The sequence below is a fragment of the Oreochromis niloticus genome, linkage group LG16 (assembly GCF_001858045.2).
Source record: "Oreochromis niloticus isolate F11D_XX linkage group LG16, O_niloticus_UMD_NMBU, whole genome shotgun sequence".
Taxonomy (NCBI): Eukaryota; Metazoa; Chordata; class Actinopteri; order Cichliformes; family Cichlidae; genus Oreochromis; species Oreochromis niloticus.
In genome coordinates, this window is record NC_031987.2 from 5,886,882 (window position 1) to 5,909,453 (window position 22,572).

At 40.7% G+C, this 22,572-nt stretch overlaps 1 protein-coding gene across 8 annotated transcripts in view; it reads left to right on the top strand.

Annotated features, from left to right (window-relative positions):
• Positions 1–22,572, top strand: part of gulp1a (GULP PTB domain containing engulfment adaptor 1a) — a 103,509-nt gene that overhangs the window by 73,944 nt on the left and 6,993 nt on the right. For all 8 annotated transcript variants that reach the window (XM_025903570.1, XM_025903571.1, XM_025903572.1 and 5 more), the window contains 5 exons: positions 8,101–8,162; positions 12,702–12,773; positions 19,522–19,620; positions 19,741–19,878; positions 20,072–20,188. In XM_025903570.1, the coding sequence (XP_025759355.1) occupies positions 8,101–8,162; positions 12,702–12,773; positions 19,522–19,620; positions 19,741–19,878; positions 20,072–20,188 (488 nt within the window). The remainder of the gene's footprint in view (positions 1–8,100; positions 8,163–12,701; positions 12,774–19,521; positions 19,621–19,740; positions 19,879–20,071; positions 20,189–22,572) is intronic.

The window sequence follows — 22,572 nt, forward strand, 5'->3', positions numbered from 1 at the left end:
AGATGGGATGCAGTCTACACTTTTGTTATTTCAAGCTTTACTTCAAAGGGTTTCACTTCAGTTTTGTCGTAACTGAATAGTATGATCTGGACTTGGTCATTGAAGAATATGCCATTTCTTGTCTTGGATTGTACTTTGCTTTGGGTCGTTATCCATTCTTATTGTGAAGTACCATCTAATCAGTTATGCAGCATTTGTGTGAATGTGAGCAGAGAGTGTAGCTGAATTCATCCTGTCGCTGCTGAACACCAGATTCTCACCAGGTTTCACTGGCAGTCATACATACCCATCCTGTAATATTGCCTCTGCCATGTTTGACAAATAATATGGTATGTTTCAAATCAGTGTTTGAAGTCGAGACTGCTGTAGAAGTTTTCTGCTAAAGTCAAATCTAATCTGGCCTTCCTGTTCTTGAGTGTAACCAGTGGTGTTTGCACCTTGTTGTAAACCTTTATATTTCCTTGCATAAAGACATCTCTTGAAAACAAACTATCATATGGGCACCTCCTCTAGACTGTTCTTGAAGTGTTATTTTAGCTTTGGAAATAATTCTGTCACCATGCACTTTACATATTTTCTGTGGTCTTTCAAGCCGGTTCATTCCTTCTTTTTAAGAATGAAGGAAACTGTTTGGTCATTCCTAAGTTTTTTTGCTGTCTCTCTGATATATTAATTTTGTTTTTTTCAGCCTGTGCATGAACGGACTGACACCTCTTTGTACATCCTATTGAGATTTCTAATCAACAGCCACCAATTTCAACATTTTGAAATCAACTTTAGACTTTTTTTTCCCTCTTAACCTGTCATGGAATAACCAGGAAACATGCATCACCTGGTCACAAAGTTGCTTCGCAATCAATTGGCCAGTTAACTTTGAGCCTCTGAAAATGGGACAGTACGTATAATAGTGTCTACAATGCCTAAACAGTTAATGCAGTACCTTTTATTAAACCTGTTGAATTAAAGTTGAAGGTCTGCACTTCATTCAGATTTTAATAGTTTCATGTAAAAGCCACTGGGGTGGTGTACAGCAGCAAAATTTCAAGGACCTATTATGGACATGGCCCTAACTGTCCATATGTATTCATAAAGTAAATACCCAGGCTCATATTCTCAGGAATAAGTATAAAATAGGCATTGTTTTTGAAGGAGATCATTCTGTGATGTGAAAGATACGTGAAGACAGCTCTTGTTAATAAAAGTTGGAGCTGCAGTACATGCATGAAGGACTTGTGACCTTTATGCAACAGAACCTGTCGCTCCAAAGTACATTACACTGTGACAGAGGAGCAACGACACTTTTCCGGCTGTCAGCCCTTAAATTTTCCCTCATCTCCACCCAACACTTGACAGTTCATCCACACAAAGTTGACCTTCAGATTCCACGACTGTTCCACACGCCCCAACAGTTATTTCAACTGTAGACATCACTGTGGCCAGTTTTTGTCATGCTCACATAGCTGCCATTTTAAACAGCAAAGAGAGACAAAAAGCATCCCCCTCTCCTTTCATCAGAGCAGTGTGCGCTGACACCTTAAAATAATGCCAGCCTACCTGCCATGCGGCTGTGTCAGCCCGCACAGCATCTCTTCCGTCCTTTCGCTTGACTCTTTCTTGGAATTTAGAGTTTGTTGCGGTAAAAGTAGGGAGGAGGTCCTTCATTCCTATGTCAGTTTTCATTCACGCTTCCCACTAGGAAATTGATTGTGCTTTAGAGGAGGCCATTGCAAGGTGTAAGCAGGTTTAATCTCATTGCACAGCTGTTAAGTAAACCTGGAAGGAATACAGTTTAAGTAGAGAAAAGTTCACAGTGCAGTGCCGAAAACAGCAAACAAACCACCACACTGATGTGTTTGTGTTGTTTAGCTGTAAGGCTGTGGGCATGTTTGCCATCAAAATGAATTGCAGAGGCATAAAATGAACTTTTTCAAAAATTTTAGTCTAAAGTTTAAAGTTTAGTCTAAGTTTGGCTCCTCTGAAGCAAAACAGAGTGTGCAAATCTTATTCTTTGTCCAGTATTTACTTCTTGTCTGTATATTGTTTTTTTAAAAAACATACTAGTAGTGCAGCAAAAATAACTGCAAAGTGCAGCTTTTTGTTGTTTGTCCAAAGTAATTTATTTGGCAAAATTTGGAGCTATTAATTAGGGCCCGAGCACAAAAGTGCGAAGGCCCTATTGTATCTGCTCTGTTTCTTATTATTATTATTATTATTATTATTATTATTATTATTATTATTATTATTATTATTATTATTATTATTATTATTATTATTATTTCGGCAAATGAATTGGCCTTTTGAGGGCCTAAACATGCTCGAAAACTCATGAAATTTTGCACACGCGTCAGGTCTGGTGAAAATTTACGTATTTTAATGTCCGTAGACATGTCCAGGGAAAATTGGCTCAGTAGCGCCACCTAGAAAAATGAGAAACGCGAGCCCCCGAGATGGGTATGACCTACATGTATAAAACTCGGAACACATATCTAACGTTCGGAGACGCACATAAAAGTCTATTATGGCCATGTCCTAAACCCAACAGGAAGTCCGCCATTTGGAAGTGAAGGTGACATTTTGGCTCTAATTTTGCCATTTCCACGCCTCGAACTTTTGCGAACTCCTCATTGGAATTTCATCGGACAAGCTTCATATTTGGTCAGTGTCAACTACACACCTGGGCCATGTTAAATTGCGGAGCTTTTGAGTTTTCGGGATACGGTGAGGCCGTGGCGCCACGGCGAATTTCGATGACTCGCCATGAAAATCTTATTGCCTCTCGTTCTGTCATACATTGTCCGACCTTGACCAAAGTGGACACATATGATAAGGCTCCACCCCTGAACATATTTCAACTGCCATATTTGACATCAGGGACAGCGCCACCTAGTGGGAACAGGAAATGTCATGTTTTACACTTTGGGGTACAGTATTGTAATGGGTGACATCTGCAGCCTCAAATTTCTCCAGGAAAGCCTTAAGGAGTTGGTCTTGGGTTACAGAGAAAACTGTGAGTTTTCGCTGAAGGGTGTGACCCCAGCAGCATGGCGAACATTGAGGTCTCGCCATGAAGAAACAAATTAGTGTAACTCAATGAAATCCAATCTGATCAGTACCAGATTTTACAGGGATGATGTCAGACCCGCCCTGAACAGATTGATATGCCCATTGTCAGGAATACGTAGAGCGCCACCTAGTGGCACCAGGAAATGTCATGTCTTTCATTTTGTTGTACTGATTTTCACAGGTTCATCGTGGCCACCTCAAAAGCGGTGAATATCACCATCAGTCCCTCTTGATGCTTCAGTGAAAAAATTGTGACTATAAACTGAACGGCGCACCCTGGTGGCAACGCAGTTCACCATGAAAGATGAAGTGGCTTTTGAGGGGCTTGAAAAGTTTAAAAAGTCTTGAAATTTGGCGCACACCTCTAATGTGATGAGGGATTTCTTTTTATATGTTCATTTTCCTTGAACAGCGCAAAATGGCTCCACAGCGCCCCCTACAAAATTTCAAAACAACAGCCCCTGCTCTGTGTTTTATGTATGAGTTTGAAACCTGGCAAGCTTATTGGAGATATCAAGATGTACAAAAAAGTCTCTTGGAGCAATATCCCAAATCCAACAGGAAGTCAGCCATTTTAAAATTAATGTGTAAATTTGGCGACATTTTCCCCTCTTTTCAGGCCTCATACTTTGACGAACTCCTCCAAGGGATTTCATTAGATTTACGCGATCTCCTGTGTGTGGAATCTAAAGACCTTTGTGATGTTAAATTGCGAAGCTTTTTACGTTCAGGGAAACGGGGTGGTCATGGCGGCACGTGGAGTTTCAATCACTCGCCAAAAAGCAGTAACCTGCTGTCGCTCAAAAACACAATGTCCAATCTCTCCCAAAGGTCGCAGGCGTGATGAGACTCGAGCTCGGAAATGTTTGTTATGCCATTTGTCAGTAATGGTTAGAGCGCCACCTAGTGGGACGACTATAATAATGGTTGAATGAGATGAAATTTTAGCTGGTGGTTAAATGCATGAATTCCATCAATGTGACATCAGATCGGAAGCGCTGGTTTTAGGTGTTGGGCTTGGCTCGACGCGCCGGGGGTGCGAGGGCCCTCATATCGCTGCTTGCAGCTTTAATTTCAATTATTTTAGTATTTTTATTTTATTTTTTTATTTATGTGGATATATTACATTTGTAGCATTCATTGTTTTTAATTTTTCTTTTCATTTTTTTGTAATAAAATTAGTTATTCATATCCAGTCTTTTACAAATAACTTGAGCTTGATATATAACATTAAACTACGTTATATTTCTAACTAACAAGCTCATTCTCTTTCTCTTGACAACTGAAGAAAGAAAACATTTTGTGATGCCCAGTCAAGTTGAAAGAAAAGCAGATGTGAAATGTGAAAGTGAGGTCAGAGGTCAAATGTGACATGATATTTTGATGCAGGCTTTAATATTATATTTAAACGCCCATACACCAGTATAATTTCATAAATGTTGCCAATACAAACTAAGACAGTCAGGTTTTAATCACAATTTTGGAGATAAAAGCAATTTATGACAATTTGACCTCATTTGACCTTAATGAAGAGGTCAGAGGTCCAAGGTAATGTGATATTTCGAATCCCCATGTCTCATTCACTACGTGCTGATGTGTTTTCAATGCAGACAGTGGCAGTAAGAAACATAGTTTTAAATCCTGCTATATGGCATTAATATCATTTTGACCTGTAGATGAGTCTGTTGACACTAAGGAGAGGTCAGAGGTCAGATAGTGCTAAGGGGTTTTTCTTTTGTCAACTTTTGACCAATATATCATTAAGGTGACCTTGAAGAACTCAGTGGATGGAAGCCAAATTTTAATGGCTGTTAATATAACCCCACTCTGCAAACCTAGCAGATATTTCAGAATTATTAAAAACTTTTTCAGCTGTTGTGTTTACAGACAGAATGACTGAATGACACGCAAACCCTACAAAAAGATAACCTCCTTGGCGCAGATAATGATGGGTAGCTCAAGACTTCTGCACAGTACTGTGTTGTATTCATTTGGATAAATTATTTTTATCATAAACAATTTAATAAACTTAATGTGATTCATATTTCCCCATCAAAAATTAATCAAACAAGTCAACACAGTTTGCCTTATATCTGTAAAAATAGTTAGCCACATTAACCCAGATTGTTTTAAATGTATTGCATCCATTTAGTTTGAGTTTTAACAGCATATGAGTCAAATATTACGCATTCACAATAGTTTGTATTTGTTTTTGGCAGGTAAATATGCATCACTATAAATCTGTGAATTTAAACAATCGTTAAATAAGTTATTGTAATTAAAATGCATAATCTCAAAAATTCTTCCAAAACATTTCGTCATTACATGATTACATGCCCTTTTGCCAAAGTTTTTTTGAGAATAATATTGTAGGTTAGCAGCCCTAAGCAGTCACAATTAAGCAAATGCAGTGTACCAAATTAACACTAATTAGAACAGACTTTAAAATCATCAAGCCACTTAGCCAGCACATGAATGTAAACAAAGTAATTAGCATACCTGTGCAGAGGACACGGTAAAGTTGACATCACATCGTTTGCACCTTGCATAGTCTTGATTAACGCAATCAACCTACAGGGGCCAAGTGCCCCAAGGTCACAGTCATGCATCTTTTGTCACAAGATTCATTAACGAGGCGATAAGCCGTTTATGAATGTGGAAATGAAAAGCGAAAAGAATCCTTAATCAGTGGGTGATTAAGAAATGCTGAAAACAGCATAATGGGATACTTAGGATTGTGTCATCAGTGACCTGTAATGATCTCTGAACCACCGCTCACTTTGTGTTGGTGTAAATCTTCAAAGTGTCTCCAGGGCAAATTGTAAATCACTAACTGTAGGCACTGTGGGATGATTTGCCCAACAAAAAAATACACCGGTGCTAAAACTCAAGTGATTAAACACAGATTATCTTTTGATTGGCAGTGGCATTGGAGTAGTGTTTCAGCTGAGAGAGATGGCGTTTAAGGTTCTAATTTAGTTTAACCAATGCTAGCAATGCAAAAGATATTACTTTATGCAATCCTTTATCTGATGGACCCTTTTGAAAATAAATGGTTCCATTTGTATGTAGTTTCACATCTGATTAGCTCTGCAAATAGAGAACAAAGGCAATACTGAACAAATTAGCAGACCACCCTATTGGTCACTTTTCATCAAAGCACCACAGACAAAATACTCTATGTAACCAAATGTTATGTATTTAATGATGTACTGATGTTTCAAAAGCTTCCAGATGTCTAAAAGAATGTTAAAATCAAGTTACAGTAAATACAGGATTAATTAAATTAGATGCTTTAAGAAGTATGTAATGCAGATTTATTTATTTTGTGTGAATTTCACTGCTTATTTCCAGGCTATGTAAACCCATAGATTTTAGATAAAAGATGCAATCAGCCAGAGCATACAGCTTGTCAGGCCTTAGCTTGAATATTTTGACTGTCACCAGGTTGCTGTGTTTAAACTGGGCGTCACAGTAAGGAGTAGATCTTACTGAGAAACCAAACACACTGCATGCAATGGCATGTGGATCCCAAATTATACCCAGTTTTATTGTCTTTCTAACTCTTATTTGGTCTCTAATGTACAAAATGAGCTATCAGGAATTGAAGCAATCAAACACACAGGTAACCACCTACAATTGAAGAGAGACGCCCTTGTACTGATTGTAACTAATGTGGCTAAACAGCACACAAAGTTGCTGAGTTCACCTAGCTAACAACATTCGCAAATGATGAACCAGAGATGTAATCCACTACCACACACTGACACGTACCCACACCCAGGAAAACCACCAAATTTAATACACTAAAAACACAAATAAGTGTTTCAACAGAGGGCAGCCAAGCTACCCAGCTTGCTCAGTAGGTCAACATGAGTAGCAAGTAAACTCAGACATGTAGCATAAGTAAAATGTTCGCAAAGAGGGTAGTGCACCAAAAACCTCCTTGTGATTGCTGTGGATACAAGCAGATTTCTGTGGTCGCCTGTTGTTTGTATGACAGACACCAACTTGTCTGCAAACTGTCGCTATTTTACCTTCTGAGCTGTATTTAAATAAATGTGTAACAGACACTGCTTGCCTTCAGAGTAAAAGCTGTGCCTTACTGCTAGAACCAACACTTTTCAAAAAAATCAGCTTTTACATTGAAGTTCTTCATTTCTAGGTTTCATCGCACTTTTCAAAGTTTAATTGCTGCTTGACTTTTAGTTTGCTTGCTTCTGGAGACAAGTAAACTCCAAAAACATCTTAATGGCTGTCCACATTTGGAATACACGCTTTTTCCTAGTGATGACTCAGGTGACAGCAACACAAAGAATCTGGTTTTCTATATAGTCTGCTTGGCTACGTTAACTGTAGCTAACCTGTAAAATGCACTCTCGCTGTGTCTGCTCTGTTAGGTCCTCCACTCCTTACCTTCTCTATTTTAATCTTGTTTTTTTATATTTTGAAGTGGAGCAACAGGGCATGCATACTTATGTGATATGGAAACATTGACCACTTGCAAAGATGCATCTCCCCCACCTAATTTGCTCCACCTAGAGCACATCGGCCTCTGTTTCCTTCCATGCGTTTGCATTTTTATTGAATACAGTGCACGGCCTCTGAAATTTGCTGCGTTCAGTCTGAGCACACACAGTTTGAGAAGCGGGATTTAGACCAGTAAGTCACAGGTCCAATTACCTTTCATGCTGGACAACTCGAGGTGTGAAATTAAAATCAGCATTCTCCCTTGCCTAGCTTTCATTGGTATGCCCCTAAAAGGGTGCTCCAGTGATGCTGCTAGACCCTCACATCTGTGGCGGTGAACTGTACTTGTGATGTGAAGCTTCCAGGTGTGAATATATGGGAAAGAAGCACACCGTCTCGCAGAATGAGCCAAATTTCTCCATTTTTCCTCTTTTAAAGGTTCAGCTAATTTCTTCTTCTCACTGCCTCAGATTTAACCACTGAATGTATGTGGCTAATTGTACCTGTACTATATTAACTTGGGTGATTAAGTCTGTCATACTGAGTCAGCTGTCTGTATCATTTCAGATAAATCATGGATGCACACCCCAGAAGCTTTGGCCAAGCATTACATAGCCTACAATGCCAAGGTAGGTCTCTCTTTGCCTGCTACATTTTAATGAGCTCTGTCAGAGCAGGGCGACTGCAAAATAATGAAACAACAAAAAACGGTGACACTTTTATTGCAAGTTGAAAAAAAAGCCGGTCCTTTTGTGGCTCCCACCTTTGTCTGTGTTTATTCCCTCCAGTCATGCCTGTTAAACCTCTCTGTCTGTGTGTCCCACAATGCAGTTCCCCTGATAAACACCAGGCCTTTCGTTGCACTCTCTGGTATTGTCCAGCAAATGAGCTTCACTGCCCATAGATGCAATGTTTTAGGTTGAGGCTGCATAAAAATTCCTGACAGAGACGGCTGATAAACCTCAGCCCCTCTCCTCAATGTAACAATAATTTGGATTTTTAATGGTGTTTAAATTAATTCCCTGCCCAGCACACCTCAAGTACTGTCAAAAAATTGATACCGTTGTATTTGTCTCTCATAGCAGCTGTTGTCTCTTGGTGCTGTGATGCGGGGAAGGAAATCTTCCTCATCAAAGTTTAATTTGAAGGAGACTCTGTGTCTTTTAGCCTTCTTGATTTGTTTATTTTTAATGAGTGTGTATGAACAGAGGGGGATTTAAGTAAAGTGGCACATGCATATGTCAAAATAGGTAAGAACTCTTGGATCTGATGCAAGACTAACTTGTAATAAAATGGCTCTCAGGCTTGCCTGGAATCAGGATCTATTATAAAACACTTGAAAAAAAGGTGTTTTTCAAATATCCAGCGAACACCCCTGGAAGGAGGGACTGTGTCCCTCGGGGAGGACTCCCCTGTCAGGCTGGTTTTCTGCTTCATTTCGACAGAGTTTTCCTCCTATGAGGCACGAAATCTGTCAGCCTACATTCTTGTGCTTCACAAATGCGATGCTGGAACGGAGGTGGAACTCCAAGACTGCCTCCAAAATATCCCTGCAAACTGCTGAAGCTCCCTTCCTGCATGCAGCAAAGAAGCAAAGGAAGCCAGCAGAAGGCACATCTCTAAAATCAAAGCACATTGTCAGTTCCTATACTTGCTGTACTGTCGGCTTTTACTGATGAGATCCCCGTCTGGTTAAATTTGCTGAGATCTGAGTAAACGGCTCATCAGTGAAGGAATTGGGGGGAAGTGCTGAGAATGTGCTTGGCATGATCTCCCAGGTTTCAAGCACTCAGGACTGTAAAAATAAGCTCAGCTAGCAGTTCACTGAACAATGTGCCAGATAGTTAGAGCAGAGAGAAAGAGCTCTCTTTTAGCCTCAAGAAAATGAACCTTTTTTCTTTATTTTCAAACGTTTACAAAGATGTGAAATCTTTGATAACTTCAATCATTTCGATTTGACGGCACTTCAAAACTTTCATGAACTGAACCTGAGATCAAATCCTAACTGTGATCAAATCCTAACTGTGATCAAATCCTAATTGTGATATAACAAGAAAATACTAGAATTTGACTCACTAAAATCTGAATTTCTTGGAGGAGCTACACCACACAGTAGACAAAAATAACTATAAATAATGTTTTGAAACCTAGCCGCATCGCAAACATGATCTAATATTTTATATTGTTAAGTGCGACCTAGCAGACAGCTACAAACTACAGCTCCTTTTGTCAGAACACCTGCCAATCAAGTAGCCACTCCCCTAAACTTTATCTCTGGCAACGATCTAATGGCCCTTCAATAACCATCCAGTTATCAGAAGGGAGAAAACAATCCATAGAGCCCAAATCTGGAGTTTATCCCAGCTGTCACAGGGCGAGAGGCTTGGGTACACCCCAGACAAGTTGCCAATCTGTTGCAGAGCTAACACAGAGAGATGGATCTCCTTCTGTGGGAGGAAGCAAGGGAGAACTCATGCAGGCACAGGGAGAACAGGTACACTCCACACAGAAAGACCCCGGGTGGGATTTGAACTCAGGATCTTCTTGCTGTGAGGCAACAGTGCATCCACCCACCGTGATGCCCCTGGTGTAAATATAGGCTGAGAAATAACTTTAGTAATGCTTGCAGGTGATAATGAGCTAATTGGAACTAAAACTGGTGACTGATGGCTGATTAAAGCGTGCTCATCTGTTTTATGGTTTAAGATCCTTCGGGTAAAGACTGAATTGGGAATACACAGAATGATGGACTTCATGTTTTTCGTTCACTGAAATCACAATTAAGTGATTGTTCCTTTGGTAAAACAGAAGCAAAGAAAAACAAGCAAATTAAAAGAAGCTGGAAAGAGATTTGAAAGTTATTTCCATCTGCGCTAGAAAAATGACTGAAATGATTCATTTATTATCAAAGTGGTTAGTTGCTGACGAGTTTTCTTCTTTTGTAATGTACTAAACAAATTCCTAAGAGGAATAAAATATGTATATCAAATTACTTTAATTGATCATGTTTGAGTTCAATTTACAAACAATTGTAAAACAGGTAGCACAGGAAGTCTCCCTCACTGATATTTGCAGCAGTATCTTTACATCCACACCAATCACAACAGATCTGCAGTTTTATATTCATGCTAAATCATCATGCTGTCATCACAGCAGCAACTTCCCAGTTAAGAACTAAGTCCACTGTTTTCAAAATGTATTACCTTTAACTTCTTACGTGGTGACAACTGCTGAGACTGAAGTGAGCTTTGATTTCGGTGGTTTCGGTGGTCTGCCAATTCTTTGATCTGATCTGACAGTTATACAAATTCTAACGGTGCTTTTTATGAGCACCTTCAGTGTGATTGACCTGTGGGCTCAAAGAGGAAAGAGGATGTTGAGAGGTGAATTTCAGAGCTGCTGGATTTGCCATGTCTTTCATCAGTAATCATGTCACATTCACAAGTCACTTAAATTATGCACAACACAGATCCTGCCCTTTCTGAAGGTGTATAATAAGAAAAAAAAAATCTGAGAACTTTCAGCTTGGAGGAGTGAACACCGGATGGATGGTGAGTTGGAACCGAGCTCTATGTTGTGTCATCTGAGTGAACATTTGAGACCTGCCACAAGGCTGACACGTGTGTGTCTGCAGCTGAAAATGTGAATTCTTTCTGCGGGCAACGAGAGGTAGGGCCGGTTCGTTTTCAGCTGCGTGCGCCAGTTGATGGATGAGCCTCCGAGCTCTGTTTGCCTTGTGAGACCTCCCCAGTCGCAGCCCAGAATGCACTGGTCAGGAACAAGTGTTACTCCACTCTATTCTGGGCATCTGTCAGCAGCACTCCCAGAGATGAGCATAAGTGTGGAGAGTACATTTGTCACACCAATGCAGAATGCTGACACTTTGCTCTGAAGCCTCAATCTATCTTCTGGCTCTATTGATAAGTTGCAGTCTGGTGTTAGTTCACCTGTCTTACTGCATTTAGAAAGACGTCAGAGGCTCTCAGCCGTCGAAGAGTTAAACAGACGCATTTTGGATGGAGAAGCTATATTAATTGATTCGATTTTTGACAGAAGGGTTCTTTCTTTTATAGCGCCGTCAGACATGTGCAAGATTAAAAAAAATACAAATAAATTCTCTATTTCACCTCTCGTTATTACAGCCACGGCAGCTGGCAGTGCATACTCCAAAGTTTTATGGGTATTAGCACAGCCAAGTCATTGCCTGCATCACAAAGATTTTAATGTGTCACAGAGACAGTCAAACTCTGCCGGAGCTGCTTTCAGCTTCCAATGGGAGACATTGTTATTTTGTTTGTGCCAGCTTTGAAGGCTCTGACACCAGTGTTTTTGAAGTCTGATATTGGAACACGCTCCACACATTAAGCTCAGGAAGCAGCGAAGCAACGTGTGTGACTGCAACAATTACAACTGTTGCTGCCAGATGGGGCGCACGATGTTCAGGCTCAAAGGTTAACGGCTCCATCTGTTGGTGAACAGCAGAAGTGCTGCTCGTGTGTGTCTGTGTGTGTGTGTATGTTCATCCAATCCTCATGTTTAAAAGACACTTTTATAACTTTTTTGCAATACAGGAAATGCACAATGATGAAGAAGAATATATACTCATGCCTTCGGGGTGTGAAAGATCATCTACATTTATTTGAAGTTAGAGTGACAAATTTGAGGTTTTTGTAACTTAAACATGGAGCTCCACAGATTTTAAACTCTGACTTTGACAAAAGATCCAACTCATCCTTTATGGCTTAATTTGTTTACCTAGTTTTTGGCCATTGTCCGTAGGCCAGAATACCAAAGTACACTGTGCCATTTCCCTTTAGAGCACAGAATATGATGCACTGGTGCCAGATATTGGTATTTTTATTAAAAAATGTAGGTGCTTTAAACCCTGACTACTTTGACCTGCCACAGACTCACTGTGACAGACCTACCATGAAGAAGAAACTAACAGGATAAATTGGGCACAGTGGGGGAAGCAAATCAGAGAGGTCATAAATTGATTTGACACATTATTAAATTTGAATAATACACACACTGACACCTCACCTGCTTTTTGAGTTTTAGAAGTATTCTTCATCATCTTCTTCGGTTTGGGCTACTTAAATACTTGTTTACACCCTATATTGTGACTCTTTTGTTTTACTGTGTGTGTCTTTTTGTTCTCTTTTCAGTTCCTTGGAAACACAGAGGTTGAAGCTCCGAAAGGCACAGAAGTTGTAAAGGATGCAGTCAGAAAGCTCAAGGTAAAGCTAGTCTCCAGATAGCTGTAGCCTACAGGACAGGAGAGCATTCTTGAGTGACCAGATTGGACAAGGGGCTCAGAGCAGGGAGGTGGGAGTGAGTGGCAAGTGCTCCCCTCCCTCATCTGCCAGCACCAAGGTGCCCTTGGAGTTTTTCTGCTCCTAAGCTGTGTAGAACTGCTGGATAAGCATGTTAGTTCGTTCAGCCCCCCTTTCTCAGCGTAAATGTAAAGTTTAGTTACAGGAAATACTCATCAGGAATAAAAGCTGCTGTTTCAGGTTCTAGCCTGAAATTAATCATTAAATCACCATAGCTGTAATAATAAAAGACTCCCTGCCCTGCATTAAAGGGCGAGGCATGCACAGTTGTATATCGGATCCAGGCTGTATGATACTGGCCCATAACGGCCCAGTACAGACCATGTAGGGCGTGGCGTTAGGAATGAAAACGTCCATCATAGACAGCAGTTGATTGCTTTATCTTGGATGTTTTTTCATAATGGACTTGGTCTGAAAGCATTATGGTTTTGTGACGTCTGTGATGTTGACCAGTATCAGCACAGCATGCTCTACCAGCTGTGTGCAGCTGTAAACATGACAAAGCACAAGAGGAATGATATTGGTACTTTGAAATGCAGACAGCCACTTCGATGCACACCACTTCAGTCGTCACTGTTGATTTATCATTTTTTCCCTTCCATGGCCGATGAGGAAAGAACCTGTAGTATGTCATAGGTATTAGTCAGAAAAAGTGAGATTTCATGACTGTGTGAAAACCTAATCCGACAGAGTGACTGTCATCACAGAGAAGCAGATCATGCAGTCTGAGGCTGGCATTAGAATTCTTCTGAACACAGAGAAGCTTTTAAGAGGCTGACTTTCCCCTCAGGGGTTTTGGAGGCCAGACAGAGTAATTAACATGAATTTGTAAGGTGGTCAGAAGTGCAGTGTTAACTGTCTACTGCTTGAAAGCCTACCAGGAGTAACCCCTGAAGATATTTTCTGAACTGAGCAGATACTGTCATATTTTAGGCCTGCGTATCAAACAAAACGATCGGGTGTGGACCAGAAATTAGTGAGGGTGGTCTCTGCCGATGAAGTTACCCTTGGAAAAAACAGGAAATTGCTAATGGTCATCAAACCACATCTTCACTGATAAATCCTGAGGTGGGAAAACTCATCATTAGGGGTACAAATGTCTTTATTGGGGAACGAATTAAATGAGTTGAAGATCTGGTACCACTGTATCTTATTGGCATTGGTGCTATGCAGGTGATTCCAAATCAAAACCAAAACAATGAGCTGAAAGACACTAAAATAGATGCATAAGCGTGGAGGAACTGAGGGAATAGATGAGCTTTGTTGGTTTTCTTTTAAGAACTTCCTCATTAAGCATTCATGTTAACTCTGTACCTGAGACACATAAATTAGTTTTGCTTTGGAAAACAAAACAAACATATTTATGGAGGGCTTACTTTAAGCTGAAGTGTTTAACTTTTGTAAAATTTTTAAGTTCTATTATATTTGACTCTGTCACAGCCCATATTTGTTTTCTTTAATTAAGGTAGAAGTGGTCAAAGTAGTAGAGGTAGTATAAGTTGCTAAACAACAGTTTAAGAGAAAGTGCTTGATGAGTCACTTTGACAAACAGCCTCATTTGTAATTTAGGGCTTCCTTTGTGTTTAGTACACAGTTTCATTAAACCTGCACACTAAATTGCACTTAACCTGGGTTACTTTTCAGACACATACTCCTCAACCTTACAGACATCTAATCAAACCTTTAAGCATGGGAACAGCCTGAAACCCGGGCAGCTCTCTTTGTCACGGCTTCTTAGTAATGCGGCTGCGCTCGCAGCATGCTGGCCTCCCCCCCCCCCGTCTTCTCCTGCCAAGAGCTGAATCTCTGAGGCCACTCAGAGGGGGAGACTTGTTTTTCCAAACCCTCTATTGTTACATTACATTTGATCTGCTTTTGACCAAGGCTCCATGGTTACTCTCCCAGATACGCTGGCAGTCGGGACGACTTTAGCTGTGCTTCCTGAGATCATGTGCAGAGAAAAAAAAATGTTGCAACTTCAGAGACAGCCTCAAAGGCACATCTCCATGGTTTAGGTCAAATAATGTACTCTTCGATCACTTAGTATATATAAATGACCTTTATGGTTTTGCCCAAGCAAGAAGCATCTCCATGAAACACACATTTATTGTCCTCTTACTCTTTCAATATCTGGTCATGTTTGTGTCTGCAGGCTTTGAAATGTAAATGTATTAAATTATATAAACATCAATTTACTGCTTTACTGTTGGAGGCTATATAAAAGAACTCTTAATGAAGGCAAATGGTAAAGCTTCTGATTACTTTCTTTTATCCATTTTTATAGCAGGGGCAGATACAGTGAACTTGTATCTCTAATTTCATGACTGTGTAACTGCTGAAGGCAGTGAAAGTAAAGTGAGGATGCTTTTGAAAAGAATGCTGACTTTTTCAAAGTGCTTTAGGTCTCAGTTGCTTCCGTCTCTTGGTGTAATCTCAGACTGATTTTGTGAAGATGATGTGATCCAATTTGTGGGGTCGCATCTTCTTTTAGCACCTGTCTTTATGATTTTGTCTGCTAACTGATCCATGCCAACACTTAAACCAGCTGCCTGAGATTGTTTAGGTCTGCCTTGTGCCCCCAAAAGAGCTCTGACCCAGCGAAGGACAGATGCTGAATTGGATAGAGATCTGGGGAATTGAGGCCAAGTAAACACCTTGAACTCTTTGTTCAGTTCCCTCAATCTATGCCTGAAAAATTTTAGCACTGTGGCAGGTGCATTATTCTGCTAAAAGAGGCCACTTCTGTCAGGGAATACCACATCCATCAGGGATCAGTGTGACTGGTGTTTAGGTGGCTGGTGCATGGCAAAATACCATGCATATGAATGCCTGGACCCAAGAGTTCTCAGCATCACAGCGAGTAGCCCTCTTTCCCTCTGGTAAATGAATCATAAATGCACAAAATGTAAAAGGTGAAACAACCTTCACTGACTAGTTCCTTATGTTATTGGTCCATGCTCTCACTCTAAAGCTCATGTATGTTCTCTGCATTGTGCACAGAAGTCAGCTTTGACACACACTATACAGCTGAACAGCTTCATATGCATAAAAAGGTTGGGTGTAATTTTGGGTCTAAAAAGTGAAAGTCATGCAGAACTAAACTAAACTGTGCATTTCAATAAGGAGAGATTACTTGGAAGAATCGAACATGATTTATTGAGATGGAGAAATTAATATATTTGGCGATTAGACTTGATGACCCATCGTGGCAGAACTGAATCCCAGTGGTGAAAGGATTTAGGACAGCGTCTAGACTAGAGTCTAGACCAGAGTCTAGATGCTGCTGGTGGTAGTGAAGATAAAGACTGAGGCTTCAATAGAGCTTTGGCCAGGTGTCTGAGGTATGGGAGGGAAATAGGATGTACAAAGGAGTCTGAAAGGAAGAATGACAGAGAGCACAGATTTAAACCATGCAAAGCGGAGGCTGATTGGCTCAAAGAAGGCAGGCGAGAAGATGATCGGAAAGCAGTAGACACGTAAACAGAAAAGCAGCTAAGCACGCAGGAAAGCAGGCAGATGAGTGATTGCAGATCTTCCTTACTGAACTCACACATAAGCTTCATTTGTTCTGTGGTGAGCATTCAGCCTTGCTTCCATAGGAATTCAAAGGATAAGTAGCAGCCAGGTGATGCTAATCAAATACAATCTGTTCAAAGTATTTTGGCAGTTTTGGCAGAAGTGTAGACCAATATTCCTCCACAATGATCTGAGAGATGGATAAATTCATACAGAGAATGATTAGTTCAAGCTATCGTTGCCAAAGGTAGTTCTGTAAGCTACTGAATCATGGGGGTGTGTTTAGTTTTTCACAGGTCCACATAACTGTAAACAGCTTTCAGCTTCTGAGACCTCAGCCAAAACTTTCCTGATAAGATGGCTTTAAGTCCTAATTACAAAGTGTTGTTCATTTTATAAAATATGTTCCCTGTTAGAATCAAAGAAGTGAAATAAAGTACGCATTTGCTTTCTTATCATTGAAAAGCTTGAGCGTGTTATGTCTTCTTGTTTCTTAGTCAGATCCTCACCTTCCTCCTCACATCTGGTTTCAATGTTTCCATTCAGCTCAAAGCTTCACATTTGGACTAACCAGCGGCTGATGTCAATATCCATCTTTTATATACAGTTGATGTAGTCTGTAAGATGGGATGCACATTGTGCCTCAATGCCTTTCTATCAGAAATTTGCAGTTGATGAGATAAGATAAGATAAGATATACCTTTATTAGTCCCACAAGGTGAAATTTCATGTTAAGGCACGCAATGGCGGCGCCATCTTACCCTCCGACCATACATACATTACACAAAAACATCACATGGGGAAGACAGGTCAGAGAGGTATAACAATGGAAAATGCACCACATGAGGAAAGATAAGGAGAAAAAAATAACTCCCCCCAGACTGAGCTCCAACAGGGAGATCAGTTTGGGAACAGAAAAAAACACCTCTGCACATAGCACATGAAAAATCTCTTAATACACCAAAGAAACACATGACAAGCAACAGGGGTGGGTAAAGGGTGAGAGACAGCCAGTGTAGACAGTACATCCGGGCCTGCAGCCTATGCGCTGGTCTCCTTGATCCACCGTCAGCATCGGAAGGGAATAAGCGTCGAAGGCGTTTGGAGGGGGGAGGGGGGATGAGTGTACATCTGCATGTGTATATATATGTCTGTGTGGTGTGTGTGTGTGTGTGTGTCCAGAGTTCAGCTGAGACAGTGTCCTTCGCCCTGCCAGGCTAAGTAAACAGTCTTCCAGCCAACCCAGCTGGCCTTGCATAGAATGGGAAGAACAGTCTAAACACAGTCGTTATCAGGGTGATGTTGTTCAGCTCCAGCCTTGAGACTGGCGCCGTAAGGGTCTCCGCATGAAGTGATGGTGGTTTTTACTTTAGTGCAAACAACTCCTGTGAATTTCAAAGTTGTTCTAACAGTCCAACACTGGTCTCTCAATCTCCCGTTGGAGAGCCGTGAGCTTCTCCATGATGTTATCAACTTACGCTCCATGATGTTGTCATTCTTGTGCTCAAAGAGCCGATTCTGAGAACTCACGACCGCAGTGAGCTTCTCCAAGATGTGATCCAATTTGCGCTCAGAGGTGTTATTCTGAGCGAGCCCCTCCAGATGTAATCCAGTTTGCACTCAGAGATCTTATTCTGAGTATTCACGGCAGCCGTAAGCTTCTCCAAGATCTTATCCATGCTGCACTCAATGAGCCCATTTTGAGAAACTCACGCCTCGTCCCATCGTTTCAATCCCAGCAGGCAGCATTGTGGGGGTTTGAACAGCCAGTTCCGCTTTCTTAATTCTTCGATAAGTCAGGGCCAAGCAGCTGTTATCATGGTTCCGAATAGGTAGATATCTTCAGCACTCAGGCTCACCCGAGCCCAGACTTCTCGTTGAGAAAAGGGTGTCAGTTGCATTTAGGGACCAGTTGATCAAGCTGTTAGACCACACAGGTCAGCCTTTATTCTCCGCATGCATCAGTGAGCCTAAGGCACCATAACCCACACATAACCCTCACAACTGGCTTCTGGTAAAGTCGCTGTGTTTCTGTTAGCCATTTTTCTGCATCCAACACATCAGCTTTAAGACATGACAGTTAACTTTCTGTCTAATATATCCCACACCTTGACAGGTGCCATTGTAACAAGGCCATCACTGTCATTCACCTGTCAGTGGTTTTAATGCTGTCGCTGTTTGTAGATTTTGGATTGGTCAGATTCTCCTGACAAACAAGTGTCAGAATCTTATGCTCTGTACCCGATCTTGAGATTTAAAAAGGAGTTGTCATATTATCAGCTTCTTCGCATGTCTTCTCAACTGACAGCATACGCTCCCGTTTAATTTCATTGCTTGTTGGCCTCAACTCGCTGCCAAGTTCACTTTGTATTTATAACACTTGGCAACAAAACGAAGAAAGACTTAAACAGTTTTTTGGCAGAGAACAAAGATGGACCCACTAAATGGTTCACACTTTTAATTTCTTCTGTAAAACATGAAACTTTAATGATTGCATTTCCCTCGATCAACTCTAATTAGCATATAAAGATAATATGCTGCACAGAGGTTAGTGTCTACACTGATGAAAACAGCATTCAGTTTTATTGCTGTTTTTTCTTTTTAAAGCAGCAATAAGCGTAATCTTCACATGAACAGTGCCTCACATGACAATATGTACTGTAAAGGGAATTGTACTTAAAGTATAACATCTCAGCTCTACTAAATGTTACATGTCTGAACTCATTGGTTTGGTTTTACTCTTTGATTCAGACTCTTAGCAAACATGGCTAAGAGTCTGAATCCTTACAAGTGCATCTGTCATGTCACGAGCATAAGACACCTCGCTAATGTCAATAGCTTTTGCTTTAATATTTAGCAGCTAAATGAAATGTGGTCTCAGATATACTTAGAGAACAAAACTGAACAAGTGTTTACGTTTGTACTTGGAGCAGAAATATGTCAAACAGTGCCAACACATTCATCGTATCTAAATTTTTGAGCTGGTTGCTAATAAATTAGCAGCTTTAAATGCAGAAATCCAGGATATGGTAAAAATTTCTTACCATGCTTTTACTGGAGCTGTATTTGTGTGTCATGTGGCATACTTTCTTATATGCTAACTGCACTTTTATCATACTAAATTTTCCTCTTGCAGTTTCAGAGGCACATCAAAAAGTCGGAGGGACAGAAGACCCCTAAAGTGGAACTTCAGATCTCCATTTATGGTGTGAAGATACTAGATCCCAAGACAAAAGTGAGTCCAGAGAGGATATAGGCAACTATATATGACACCTGTGATTATACAGAAAATAAACACTGTGAAGTCATCTCTCATATGCAGAGTAAATAATAAATGATTTATTTTTCCCCCCAGGATGTGCAGCATAACTGTCAGTTACACAGAATATCCTTCTGCGCAGATGACAAAACCGATAAAAGGATATTTACTTTTATCTGCAAAGACTCAGAGTCCAACAAACACCTCTGCTACGTCTTTGACAGTGAAAAATGTGTAAGTCTCTGCCGATTCAACAAGCTTGCTTGTTTTCTTGGATACAAATGTGAAATACATGAGTCAGATTGCTGAAAAATAAGGTATTTTGACATCTTACAGTTAACCTTTCACAATCAGCTGAAGTGAAAACTACAGCTGTAGTCACATTTAGTCAGTGTTTGAGCCAGTCTTTGTTTCCTTTGTGCCTCAGGCAGAAGAGATAACTTTAACTATCGGCCAAGCCTTTGACTTGGCCTACAAGAAGTTCTTGGAGTCTGGAGGCAAAGACGTGGAAACCAGGAAACAGATTGGAAGCCTGCAGAAACGAGTACGTCTCACATCCAGCTCGCTGAGCTCGTTCGCTCGCACACACACACACACTCTGACAGCGTGTACCACCGTGCAGACACATTGATGTTTTTATTAATTAATGCGGAGCTTGTTTCTATTGATTGTTTTAAATCATCCAGTGTGGACAATTAAGCTGTGCTGATAAAAGGAAAAAAAACTGTTAATGAATATTAATGACGCAGACTTGTGTTGTAACAGAGCCAGTCTGTAATCAAATTATTGTATGCCCAGCTGAAAACGCGGAGCCGTCCCATGGGAAGTGTTTAAAATTGGATTTGTTCAGATATTCATATAAATTTGATCAAATTGGGGATGTGATGTTTTAGCTAAACACCAGCCTCACGTGTATTTTAACCTCAGTTGGAGGACGGTGGTTAAGCAAACGTATATTAAACAGTACGGCCAACTCAGCAGTTTATTAACATGTACGCAGACATGCAGACACAGAGCCACGTTAAAAGTTTAGTGATTATTGAGTTCAAATTGTTCAGCATGAGTAAACATCTGCCGATAAAGACCTTGTGATAGAAGCAAAGGTCCAGAAAAAGCTATTGAGCGGCGCTTGGCAAGGATCTGCGGTTTATTTTGATTTAATCCGAAAATCACTTCTGCTGCCCCCTGCTGGTAATACTCAGCAGAGCAGCATGTGTGTTCTAATATATGGTAAAACAATAGTTGCACTATTTTCTCCCATTTCAGTAACATTTGTTAAACACTATGTAACCCTATAGGAAATGACTAAACTAGTCTGTTTGTTGGCTGTTTTAAAGGTGTTTTAAATTTAACTTTCATTTTTGCATATTTTGTCATAATTTAAGTTATGATGTCATGGCAGATTTCTGTGTATTTTGTTGATATGCACTGAAGTTAGCTTGCTAATTAGCCATTGCTATCCTATACCTTTGTGGCTTATGGCTGTATGGAGTTAGTTACTCATCAACTTGTCTGATGAGTTCACAGACGTCATAGCAATGGACAGTCATTATCCAGTGTAGTCAGTTTATACCTTCCCCAAACCCACTGTTTGCATGAAAGTGTGACTACAGAATCTGCGTATTTTTAATGCTACTGACTGTTCACTCTGCCTGCACTCCAAGGAGCTGTGCCGCTTTACACCCAACGAGCTTCCAGGTGTTATATGAATTAAATCTTCTTAAGTAGGCTATGAACAGTAGGTGTCACAGTGTCATAGTTTTGTATTGATTATTATAATCTCAATGTTCCAGCAAAGTCTTCAATTCAATTCAATTCAATTCAATTTTATTTATATAGCGCCAAATCACAACAGAAGTCGCCTCAAGGCGCTTTATATTGTACAGTAGATCGCACAATAATACATACAGAGAAAAACCCAACAATCATATGACCCCCTATGAGCAAGCACTTTGGCGACAGTGGGAAGGAAAAACTCCCTTTTAACAGGAAGAAACCTCCGGCAGAACCAGGCTCAGGGAGGGGCGGGGCCATCTGCTGCGACCGGTTGGGGTGAGAGAAGGAAAACAGGATAAAGACATGCTGTGGAAGAGAGACAGAGATTAATAACAGATATGATTCGATGCAGAGAGGTCTATTAACACATAGTGAGTGAGAAAGGTGACTGGAAAGGAAAAACTCAATGCATCATGGGAATCCCCGGCAGCCTACGTCTATTGCAGCATAACTAAGGGAGGATTCAGGGTCACCTGTTCCAGCCCTAACTATATGCTTTAGCAAAAAGGAAAGTTTTAAGCCTAATCTTGAAAGTAGAGATAGTGTCTGTCTCCCGAATCCAAACTGGAAGCTGGTTCCACAGAAGAGGGGCCTGAAAACTGAAGGCTCTCCCTCCCATTCTACTTTTAAATACTCTAGGACAGCGGTCCCCAACCTTTTTTGCGCCACGGACCGGTTTATGCCCGACAATATTTTCACGGACCGGCAAAAAGGTGTCGCGGATAAATACAACAAAATAAAACTAGTGCCGGCACCGAAAAAAAGAAGATTTATTCATAACACACTTGAAAAGACCCAGGAAAATCAAGTTAACGATAAAAACGATAACAAAATAACGCTGAAAACCAATAAAACCCCTGAAAACCATACATTTCACACCTGAGCCTCAACTCTCGCAGCCCGGTACCAAACGACTCACGGACCGGTACCGGTCCGAGGCCCGGGGTTGGGGACCGCTGCTCTAGGGACAGCAAGTAGGCCTGCAGAGCGAGAGCGAAGTGCTCTAATAGGGTGATATGGTACTACAAGGTCATTAAGATAAGATGGTGCCTGATTATTTAAGACCTTGTATGTGAGGAGCAGGATTTTGAATTCAATTCTGGATTTAACAGGAAGCCAATGAAGGGAAGCCAATACAGGAGAAATCTGCTC